This window comes from Tamandua tetradactyla, chromosome 15 (genome assembly GCF_023851605.1).
Source record: "Tamandua tetradactyla isolate mTamTet1 chromosome 15, mTamTet1.pri, whole genome shotgun sequence".
Lineage (NCBI taxonomy): Eukaryota > Metazoa > Chordata > Mammalia > Pilosa > Myrmecophagidae > Tamandua > Tamandua tetradactyla.
In genome coordinates this window covers 79,076,471-79,088,859 of record NC_135341.1, presented here as the reverse complement: position 1 = coordinate 79,088,859, position 12,389 = coordinate 79,076,471, and the positions used below count along the sequence as shown (strand labels likewise).

General features: G+C 45.0%; 1 protein-coding gene across 2 annotated transcripts in view; it reads right to left on the bottom strand.

Moving 5' to 3' along the window:
- Positions 1 to 6,297: 6,297 nt before the first annotated feature.
- Positions 6,298 to 12,389, bottom strand: part of EPHB1 (EPH receptor B1) — a 395,735-nt gene continuing 389,643 nt past the window's right edge. For both annotated transcript variants that reach the window (XM_077130185.1, XM_077130186.1), the window contains 2 exons: positions 11,428 to 11,583; positions 6,298 to 7,860 (listed from right to left, as the gene is read on the bottom strand). In XM_077130185.1, the coding sequence (XP_076986300.1) occupies positions 7,752 to 7,860; positions 11,428 to 11,583 (265 nt within the window). In that variant the 3' untranslated portion in view covers positions 6,298 to 7,751. The remainder of the gene's footprint in view (positions 7,861 to 11,427; positions 11,584 to 12,389) is intronic.

Genomic DNA, 12,389 nt, shown 5'->3' with positions numbered 1-12,389 from the left:
AAAACGTGGCTGTGAAACTAAGTGATTAGATAGTGGGGAAATTATCAGGTGAAGTTGCGTTCTATTAGGAACTGAAGGCATTCTTCATTTTATTCATCCTCCAAACAAAAATTAGAACCGCTGTATTTTGAGGCATGCTATCCCTCCACTTACTCTTCTTGCCTTCTCAGGGCTTGGGCATCTCAATCATCCTTCTTTCTGCCATGTAGGGATTCTTCTTCATAAGCTTTAAGCATGCTTAAGATTTTCCCACTAAAAAATAGCACAATAACAACCAGAAGGAGTCTTCTCTTCTTATGTATCCTTATTTTTCAATTCTCCTACGAAGTTGAGCTCCTTGAAAGATTGCCTTCACTTTCCTCAATTCAGTTTTCCTTAAAACAGTGCTGCCACCTGTTTGCTGAAAGTGCTTTTGCCAAGGTCACCCATAATCTCCTGTGGCTAACCCCATGGTCACTTTTCTATCCCTACTTCATATTTACCTCCCTGGCAGCTTTGGCCCTTGGACCACTGATCCCGCCATAAAATGTTTTCCTTTGGCTCCATGAATATGGCACACTCTTGGTTATTTCTTTTCTCCTGTCGTCTCCCCACCCCTGGCTCTATTCATATTTCTTTGTGAGCCTTTCTTTTCCTGGATATCTATTAAATACGACTATTTCCCTGGATTCCATTCAGACCCCTTCTCTCCCACTCTCACATTCTCAATCAGTGAACTCTCCTATGCCTGTGGATTTAATTACTCATTAGGAAAAATGAATGGCTTTATAAAATCTATACAATCAAATATTTTCACCATATTATGGACCTCCTGCATCCAAATGCCCATGGCGACTACAATTCATCTTATCCTTCCCATTTTATTCCTCCTTTTATGTCTCCTATCTCAGTGAATGGTATAAAAATTCACCCAGTTGTCCAAACCAGAAACTTGGGGTATCATCCTTGCCCCCCCCTCACTCTACTGATAGCCAACCCACCTCCACTTTCTACTAATTTTACTTTCTTCATATTTCTGTAATTATCCCACTTTTCTCCAACCCCCTGCTACTTCTACACTTTCCACCCAGGTCGCCATCATCTTTTGTCTAGATAACTGTATCTGTATCTTAACTAGCCTCCCAAACTGGAATCTAGTTCCATTTTCCATTTTGTGGCCAAAATAATTTATATAAAATATAATTCCTTTGCTTAAATCCACTTTCCACCCACTACATTTAGAATAATACCCATGCCTTATCATGCCTCTTAAGGCTCTTCTTAATGAGTTAGCCCCTGCTTACTCCATACAGCCACCACTTTCAGTACTTCTCCAGTCTTACTCAACAGCATATTGGTCCCACAAATGTGCCATGTACTCTACTGCTTTTGAACTTTTGCTCATGCTGTTTCCTCCACCTACATGGCTAGTTCCCATCACAGCTACCCCCAACTCAATTCCAGTTTACTCCTTAGATTCCAGTTGAGCAGAAATCCCCTACTCCCTTTGGGAATACTTTCTTTGGCCCCCTATTGAAGTTTTATTACAAAGTTGAGTTCTGCTATAGAATATTGTAGCTTGACGTTCCTTATCATTGTCCTCAGTTTTTCCAAATTTACAGCAGTTACTAATGTACGTGAAAAATATAAATTTAAATAAGACCAGAAAAGAAAATTAAAGTCTTGAAGTAGAGTCTCTCTCTTTTAGGAAAAAGAATAGCATGTTTTCAGTTTTTTTTGCTAACTTAGAAATGGTGTATTTGCCTATAAATTTTTTTATTTGCCTCCTTATTTCAACTCTTTTTAATCTTCTGGTAGGCTAAAGTTATTCTCAAAATAATGCTGGCTTCAGACAGATCAAAGTACTCATGGAAGAAAGTCTTGGTGTACGGAGAGTGGCAAACACACACACACACACACACACACACACACACACAGAAGTTCCTTTGACCCATCCTCTGCTCAGCCAGATGGACAGGACAGCATCCCTGGTCCTGTTCTCAGCAGGATCGGTCCATCCTCTGTCCCTGCCCTAACACTGCCTTTTGCATTGCCTCTGTTGTCCCAGGGATGGGTTGCATGCATTTTTTCTGCATCTCAGGGGCTTTGCACAGTGACTGACATTTGGGGGGAGGCTGCTCTACCCCAGGCTGATACTCTAGGGAAGACGGTGACATCAAATTACAGATTTTGATGGGGTTATAAAAAGAGTGTTTTAAACGTCCCAAAATTAAAATTAGAAAAGGCTAGATTGATAGCAGTTAAGAGTCAGTGAGAAAGATTCTAACTAAATATCTAAGGTTTAATTTCTTTAAAAGCTTGTTGTTTAAGGTCATGGACTTCTGTAGGTGAAATAATGACACGTTAAACTTTCTCAATTCAATCTTATGTAAATCACCAGACATAACTGAACACCTTCCATGTATGAAGCAATGTGTTGGATGCTGGATGTAGAGGTGAGCAGATGTGTCCTGTGTCCTGATCTGGAAGGTTCGGGGGGGAATGCTGTTGAGTCATGACACCCAGCAATGCAGGAACCCCATCAAGGGTCTGTGATAACAATGTTAGTCAGTCCTGAATGGAGGTGTGGATGGGGGAAAGGGGAAGAAGGGTCTTCTGTTCTCCCAGATGTGTGTGGGAGGTCAGGGACCTGCCCACTCCACCGACCCCTAAGCTGGGTCTGCAGAACACATTGGCCCCCACCAAGCCCTGAACTCTCTGCGAGGGAATTTGTTCTCAGACCTCTGGGCACTTGTCCTCATTTGGGAATCAAAGGTCTCAGGAGACTCCCTCATGGTGAACACATACATCATTTTACCTCCATCAACTTGAATGACTTTCCGGAAGGATACAAACCTCCCTCCCCTGAAAGTGACGACCTCTCTGTGACCTCACTGCATCCCTCTTCCACCAGCTCCCCACTTCTCCTCATTGGTATCCTGAGCTGGATCTTAACAGGCAAGTCTTCTTTTGGCCCTGGGTGTTCATAGAGCCTTCCTGTTGGCAGAGACTGCCGCATGGTTCCTGTTTGCCCAGGTGTCTGCTGATACCCCATCACTACTGTGTCTTCTCCCTCATCCTACTTGCCAGGGCACTAAAACAGGCCCTCAGCCAGACCCATGACTCTTTCTGATCATAAGGTTCTCAGTTTTGCCCATGAAAAGGGCTTCTCAGAACCAAACGTAGCTATTAGAATCTTGCATTTCTGATAGTTTGTAGATTCCCACCCTCCTGCCTTATATCTCACAGTCCTTGTCCTTAAACACTCCTGGAGTCCTATTCCTCAATCCTCACTGGTCTCTCTTTCTTCATAAAGCATGCTCAGGGGTAGCTTCTAGCCCTCATTTGATTTCAGTAGTCCCAGGTGACCTCAGTGAGAGCCCAGTGACCCCAGCTCTGCACATAATTTGAAGGAGGGGGAGTGAACGGGGGGGAGGCATATACTTTTTAATAGTGCGTGAACCCCTTTGACATCTGTGAGCTTCAGTGGTCTCCAGATGATGCAATAAACGTGCTCTGTAGACTGACCTACTCTCTCTTTACCCTCCATTCTTTTTGAGTGTTGGAGGGGACATGGGGAAAGCACAGGACGGTGGGTCCTAATCTCAAGGACATTCCTACAAATCACCTCCATTCCCAGAACTCCTGACTCAGGTGCTCTAAGCTTCAACCACCTGCCTCCTGCCCAGTCCCCACTCACCAGACCCTCTAGTCACCACAGGTGTGTGCATGTGCAGCCTTTGACCCCTGGGCTGCACAGCACTGGTCACAGACACCACGTCCAGCTTGGATCTTGGGGCCACATGCCACGGACCAAGTGTGTTTTTAAGAAGGGATCTGGGCTGGATCGATAAACCAGCTGATGGAGCAGCATAGCTCCCAGAAATTCAGAGAAGCTGGGTCTGAGGGCCATGCGCGTTCTCCCCAGAGCGCTCGCCTGAGGCAAAAGTGCCTGGGGGCACAGATGCCTCCCCCATCACCTCATGCTTTATCTAGAGTGGGCATCTCCAAAACTTCAGGGATCATTTACTGGTTCAGGGGTTCATGTCCATTACCACTAGTTCTCAGGAAGGGAGGTGGTGTGGTCTCTGGCCAGCAGCATCAGTACCACTTGGCAACTTTGGAGAAATGCAAACTCCTGAGTTCCAACCCCAGACCTACTGAATCAGAAACCCCCGGTGGGGTCCACAATCTGTGTTTTATACTAGTTCAAGTGTGAGACCCACTGGGGTAGTGGTGGAGCGTGTGGATTCTGGAGCCAGACTGAGGCAAAACCCTGGCTTCACCATTGTGCGATGTGGGAAAGATTCCTGTTTCTCAGTTTCTTCACCTGAAAAATGAGGATAATAGTACCTACTTCTACTTTCCAAGGTTATTGTATGAGAGTTAAGATACGTAAACTATTTAGCTTTCTCTAAAGCATGGAGAACAGCTCAGGAATGTTAGATACTCTTCATGGAAGGTAGGTGATAATATCCTATTCCACAGATAAGGAAACTGAGGCTCAGACAGATGATTGACTGACCCAGTGAGTGCTGAAGGGGACACGTGAGGTCTCACTCACTAGCCACACATCTCAGCCGTGTGCTCTGTAGCTCATCTGGGCATGGGGTGTGGAGAAATATGGCAGCTGATGCCATCATGGCACCTGCAGGGAGGGGGAAGAGTGTGTGCACACAGTGGCTGTGCCCTTCCCACTGGGAACTGTGCCTCGACGTCCCCTGGTCTTGGCTCTGTTGACCCTTGTGCACTTTGGGTTCACTCTCTGTCCTTTCTGGGATCTTTTGGCAAAATCAAACCAAACAGTGTGGCATGACCTTTAAGTTGACTCAGCTTCGTCCACAGCCAGAAGGCAGGCCAGCATCGGTGGAGGCACATTGAGGGTTTCAGATTAAGGATGCTGCCTGAGGAATTGGTGACAAATTAAAATCCAATCCTGTGGAAAATTGAGCGAAGATTAGCCGAATTGCCTGGGCTTGTAAGACACTTCATGAATTGAGGTCTTTGGGGATAATTAGTAAATTGTGTGTGGAATTGGTAAGCCGTTAATAATGGGAAATTTTCTCTTCCAGCCATCACGTGGCTGGATTGGGACTCTTTGCAGCAGTATGCAACTCTTTTGAGAAGAGTTCTATCCATTTCTTCCCATTCCCAAGAATTAAGCACTGTGCTGGTTTGAAAGGAGGTATGTTCCCTAGAAAAGCCATGTTTTAATCAGAATCCCATTTCATAAAGGCAGAACAATCCCTATTCAATACTGTATGTTTGAAACTGTAATCGGATCATCTCCCTGGAGATGTGATTTAATCAAGAGTGGTTGTTAAACTGGATTAGACGACGACATGTCTCCACCCATTTGGGTGGGTCTTGAGAAGTTTCTGGAGTCCTATAAAAGAGGAAACATTTTGGAGAATGAAGGAGATTCAGAGAGAGCAGAGAATGCCGCAGCACCATGAAGCAGAGTCCACAAGCCAGCAGCCTTTGGAGATGCAGAAGGAAAATGCCTTCCGGGGAGCTGCATGAAACAGGAAGCCAGGAAAGAAAGCTAGCAGATGGCACCGTGTTCGCCATGTGCCCTTCCAGCTGAGAGAGAAGCCCTGTCTGTGTTCTCCACGTGCCTTCTCACTTGAGAGAGAAACCCTGGACTTCATCGGCCTTCTTGAACCAAGGTATCTTTCCCTGGATGGATGCCTTTGATTGGACATTTCTATAGACTTGTTTTAACTGGGACATTTTCTTGGCCTTAGAACTATAAACTAGCAACTCATTAAATCCCCCCTTTTAAAAACCGTTCTGTTTCTGGTCTATTGCATTCCGGCAGCTAGCAAACTACAACAAGCACAAAGGCACTCCTTTAAGGTGGGGCTGCCCTGGGCTGCAGATGTACCCCCAGGCCTGTGCACCTTCTGGAAGGGGCTTCCTATTATAGAGAATCTTGGCTGGTGATTTCAAAAGGAAAGGACCTCCCCAAATACGAAGTTACATAGGACTAGGGGAAAAGGTTGACCCTGACCTAAATATGTATTAAATAAGCGACATGAGAAGACTGTAGCTCCTTAATTGCCTCGCCATCCCCAACTGCATGTTCACAAATATATCATGTGCAAGCAGTCTAGGATATTCTTTCACTGCTTCTACAAAATTGGGCTGGATATGAAGCCCTCAAAAGTGTCAGGTTGGTCGAGTATTTATGTTTACTTGCCAGAGGCTTCTTTAAGCCTCATGTTGGAGTTTCCAGAGCCTCTTATTTACTGAGCTCTTCCTTTGGGTCATATAAGTGAGAGTGATCCCATATGTTCCACTTCTCTAGAGTTACGGGGTCAGGGATGCCCCAAATGTGGGGGAAGGATGGTTGTTAAGGACCCTCTCATAACTTGGGGATGACCCACTGGGATCCAGGAACACACACTCTGATACCATTCTATGTAAACCAAGACATGCTTCTGCTCATTTTAATTAGACAGATAAAATTAGCAAGGAGATTAAGATAAAAGGAGAAATTAAAAATATTTAAATGTTAGGTGGAATTTACAAAAGCGAATTGAATAATGAGGTACAACAAGGAATGTAAGGAGAAACACAGACACATTTGAAACATTCCTCCAATGCCACGCACTTAGACCAGTCCATGGGTAAGGCAAGAATTCACCCTTGCCACCTCTTGAATTGCAGATTCCAGGGATGTAGAAGAGCATTCTCCAGAAACACTTTCCTTCTCCTTCTCTTCAGATGTTACTAAGAATAATTAGTCAGTATCATTCTAGAATGGCCCGCACTGCACCCAACTCAAACCACTCACCTGTTTCCTGTCTGAATTTGCAAACTCTTGAGAGTTTTATTCTTTCCATTTTATTTTTCTCCCTACCCTCTCTCCCCACTAGGCCAATAGACCCACGGGGCCAACCAGAAAGCCATACCAGCAACACGTTCCCGCCCCTTCTGATTTCCCAGGGGCAAAGACTTTCCGGTCCTTCTTTCTTGTTTGCATCTGTTACGAACAAGCACAGTCATTTTATAACGCAGACATACATATGTGTGCCCTCACACACGGAAACAGGTTTTTCTTTTTTTTTTCCCCAATTTGTGGTTTCTTTTTTTTTTCCTTTTTGCAGAAAATGCAAACAAAAGAAAAACAAGGTTTTCAATTGAAGGTACATCTCTTCTTCAATATGAAGACATTAATTGAATTGGTTGGATCCCCCATGCAGTGGTCAGCAAAGTCCTTTGGCAACTGACAGAACAACATCTGGAGACTCAGGAGCTGGGGTTTGTTTGAAGAAACTTCCCTACACGGGTCATGAGCAAAGGGAAATGGATGTGGGAGAAGGGAAGGGTCTCTGGGGGAGGAGTACAAAAGGAGAAAAGATAAGAATGTCATTGGCGAGGAAGAAAATGGAAAACTGCTTCTGTTTCTTCCCTCTACCTCCTTCCCTTTCTTCCTACTGATGGACTGCTTCAGCCCACTGAGGGTGGGAGCTGAGTTGACTCTCGTTCCCCCAATGCATACTGTTTTGTCTTCATTTCCTTTGAATATCACCTTTCTTATATTTTTATTACATATTTGGTTTCCCATGGCATCTTAAACATGCTTCCGTCACTGAGAAACGAAGGTGGCGTCTTAGCAACAGGTCCAGTTTATTCTTCTTTGACGGAAATGCATTTCTCAGGCAAGAAGCCAATCTTTCCAGAACATTCCACAGTGGTCAACCTCTGATTCGTCTTTGCTTCGTAGTCCTTTTCCTTCCTCTCCCCCTCCCAGAAAATGAGAGTTCTCATGCCATTGCCGTTGGAGACTGACTCATCTGGACCCTCATAGAGTGGATGCTGTTCAAAATCTTCTTCTGATGACCTGCCAAGGTCACCCCTATTCTGAGGAGATCTCTAGGAGAGAAAAAGTCACAAAGGGAAGTCCATTTAGTGTGTTTAGTGTCAGGGCAGCTTTTCAGCTCATCACAGAATCAAAGAAAAGTGTTTGAAATCCCAGTAGCCCAATACATTTGTCTGAGTCTTTGGTATGCTTCTAATTGGATATTTTCTTGCTCCAGCTCACTCTTTCCATGCAGATTCCCTCATCTCTAATGTCCCCACCTGCCTAGACACTCCTGGAAGTGCTGGGTCTTGCTACTTAAAGACGCTCCTCAATTATGGTTTCTGCAGCAGCCCCTTTCTGTGTGTCCATGAGTCTCAGGTGGACTGGAACTTTTTATATACAAAAGGTATTATATATAAAAGTGTTTATATATATACACACATACACATATATATGTACATATATATATAAACACTGCAAGTGCACTTGTTTTGGGGCTTCAGTTATTCTGTGGAGCTTTCTGCCTAAATTAGTGATCACCCACTGAGACTGAAAAGATATGGGGTTTGCCTGGTTTTCTGATGTTTTTCCCCTATTTCCATTTTCTGCCTTCGTTTGAATTTTAATGCCATGCGTTTTGAAGAGGGGTGATCTCAAAAATCATTAAAATATTTGCCCAAACAAGAAACCCAAGGAATATGTTTGGGATTGGGTGTTGGATTGGATTCCTCTTTGAGCTGTAAATCTTAATATGAACAAGCTCATGGCTTCTGTTTGACCTTGGGGAGACCCATACCTCTCTCCTTAGTTAATAATAACAATACATAACATTGCTTGAGGACTTGCCATGTGCCATACACTATCTCATTTAAACCTACAGAAAACATTTCTTAAAAACTGACAGTTCACTGCAAGGTCAATAATAATAATACTTTAGCAGCAACCATTGATTGTGCACATCCTGCAGGCAGGCACAGGGCCACTTTACCTCTATTCAATTTATATCTCACAACAACCAAGTAAGATGGACACTATTATCTTCAGATTTACAGATAAAGCAAGGGGGGCTTGGGGAAGTTAAGTAACACGCTTAAGGTCAGTGAGAGTTGCAATTCAAATACAACATCGCCTGACTTAGCACCCCTTCAGGACTGCTTTCAGAGCTATTCTAAGGTCCTGACTCTTTTTCCCCCAACTGCCCTGACCCCAGCAGAGATGGTCACTTTGTTCACGGCATACCAGTCACGAGGAGAACACTGCATCTGACCCTCATTCATAAGGCTTTGGCTCAACTCCTCCCTCTTGTTTGGTTGGTGGCTGATCCCCCCAGAGTGTGGCTGGCTGAGATGGTCAAATGGCCTCCTGAATTTTTAGAAATTATTTTTGGGATGCATACTCGAATTCTGAGCTCACCAATTATCCCACAAATATTTTATTTACTTGCTTATTTTCTTTCTCCACCTTTTATCCTTCAAGAGACAAACTGAATTGTTCCAATAGTGTATGGACTTTTTTCACATTGAAATAAATCCCTTAATTTTTAGTTTCATTCTCCTTTTGGTTTTCCCCTTGTTTTGTTTTGTTTTTTTCCATGTGGCCATCTCCCAGACTGAGGGAATTACTTCACCTGACTCCTTCAGACTTGGGGGTAAGTAGGGAGGGGTGGAATAAGGTGACTTATCACCACACCCCCCCCCACCCCATGCAGCTGGAATGACAGTGGAAAATCAGAAGAAGCTTTATCCTCACTATGCTACGCGTCTATCCCTGAACCCCAGGCCCTCCCAGCTACATCCATTCTAGCTATGCGAGTCGGGAGCTGGCGTTCCACTGCTAAGTCCTTCTTCGTTCACTTTATTATTCTTTATTTATTTTTTGCTGTCTGTTTGACAATTACTCATAATGGCAGGGACTGTCTTTTTTAGGTATCACCAGGAGATGAATCCAGGTTAAAAAAATGAATTGTGATGTTTAACGGAGCCAAGGTTAGATGCACATTCAAACCACCTCCCTAGAGGACATGGAGGCTCCATTATGTCTAAGAAGAATGAACTCCAAAAAGGCGGAGCTGGACTCCAGGAAGAGTGACTGCAACACAAGAGTCCAGGACAGAAGATTCAGTTGTTACGGGTAGATGATACCCCCTTTTCCGTGGGCCTCAGCAACCAACATTCTGCAGGACAGGATGCCAGCACCGAGCACTCTGCCTGGCACATAATAGTGATCAATGCACGCCTGCAACTGCCTGAGCGCCCGACTGTTCCCCTAGCCATGGGAGATGTGTTTACAGGGCACCCGATCCAACCCCAGAAGCATCAGCAGATGTTGCAGCCCAGGCAGCCCATAACGTCCACTCTGATGTGTGAGTGTGAGTGTGTGTGTGTGTATGTGTGGTTAAGTTCCAGGGTAGGATTATCTGAGCTTCTGTGAGTGCAGAGACATAATTCAATTATTGCCAGGTTTAGTACAGTGGTTCCCCAAATTTGCTGCATGTTAGAAACACCTGGGACACTCTTAAAAATCCCAAAGTCCAGGTATCACTGCAAACCAATAAATTAAAAGGTCTGAGAGTAGGAACCAGGCATAAGTATATTTTAAAGACTGCCCCTGCCAAGGCAATTCCACTGTGCAGCAAAACATGCGAACCTCTGTAGCCCTGGGGTGGAGCAGTACAATCATGGATGTCGAACTGGCGGCCAGGAAAGCAGGTTTTAAAAAGCCTTGCCTTTTTTAAAGCAGGCACTTAAGTTCACCTACCTTCTAAATCTGTAGAATGGAAGGGGTGGGACTGGACGAATATCCCCAAACTACAGTTCCATGCAACCCTGCCCCTTGAAAATATGTTTTTCATAGTATTTAATAATTTTAAATGGATTTCTTTATTTAAGGATTTCTCGTGGCCTTTACAATGCTAATATGTGTAGGTGATACCCAAAAAGGGGATAAAGTGCACAGTATTTCCCAAATTTATTTGACCATGGAACACCTTTTCCAAAGAGAATCTATGAATATCTCCCGAAACTGGTGCTAGAATATTCCCCAAGAATATTCTTGGGGAAATGACAGACTACATGGGAATGTAAGGCCCTTTCTGGCTCTCATCTTATTTGAATAATTTTATCTTTTGTGTTCCTCCATGCTCCTGTGGAGGCAGCAGACTGGTAAATAATTTGTGGGGGATGGAAAATGTATGCTTATTTACAAGTGCCATCTAGAATGGAACGCAAGCTCCCCACACGTCTGAGATTGTTGCTGAATCAGTGCAATGCCTCTTCCTGCTCTGTTGTTAAAAGCGCTGGCTGGCTGTGTTCTTTCCATCTGGATGCTCTCTTTGATGGGATGAGTTTAAAAACTTCAACAGGGGAGAGACTCGGTGATTAGGCAAATGACATATGGCTATGACTTTGAAGAACTCCCATTTGAACTCCCATTTGGGGCCCAGAAAACAGATCTCTGCCTTCCCTCCCAGTCCTCTCTCCCTGTCCGTCTTCCCAGAACACTCCCCTGTCTGGTCCTGGCTTTACATGGACGAGGCACTGAGGGATGAGGAAAGAAATGAGGACTCACACCTTTTGAGCAGCAGGAAAGGGACCCCAACACCCGCCCGCGGGCTGGGCAGAGGCCATCTCATCACTTACTCTGACGTCATCTGGGTGACCAGCTGGAGGGAGGTGAAGCCGGCGGTGAGGAAGCTGTCCCTGTACTGGGCCATTTTGATGGCACTGAGCCAGTCATCCACGGTGGTAAAGGCCGTGAAGTCTGGGATGGAGCGGTCTAGCAGGGGCTGGGAAGGCCTGGGGAGACAGAGGATCCAGTGACGCCACAGCGGAGGGACACAAGGACAGGGCCACACTCCAAGCTGACTCAGTGGGGCCAGCACCCCCTGCCACCGTGAGGCTCACGGTGGAGCCCTGGGCTGACATTTCCTGCCTTACAGAATCCTGAGTTGGAATGACCTCTCAAGGCCGGTGGCCAGGGTCTCTGCCTCTGGGCACTGTCTCATGTAGGTTAACTCAGACAGACAGACTAACACAGCATTCAGTATGAAGGGAAGGCAAGGCCCACTGTGCCTTTGTAAATCGAAATTCAAGAGCTTTACCATCCAAAAACACATACACAGTTTATCAAAACCTTCATAAATCAACTGGCAACATTGTTTTCTCTTGGATCCATCCTCAGGTTCATGAAAAAACAGAGCAGATGGCCTACCACCGACCTTCTCTGGCACATTCTCAAAGCACTGCCAGACACCCAGCGACCCAAACTAGAAATGAGGGTGCTCTCTTGACATCTCCTTCACCCTCAACTGCCACGTCCGATCCCTTGGCCAAGTTATAAAGATTTTACTTCCCAAATCCTTCAAACTCATCCACTGCTTTCCACAACGGACACCTTAACGTGAAATACTGTCAGCTCTGCCATGAATTCTTGCAATGCTCTCCTGCCACTCTTTCTCCATGCATGCGTGATCCCCTCAGTCTAAAGCCCACCCTGTAGCCAGAAAGCCCTTCTAACAATGTAGATGTGCCATGTCAATAACCTCCGCCTGCATCCTACTATGCATCAAACCTTTCAGTGGGTGATCATTGCTCTGAAAATC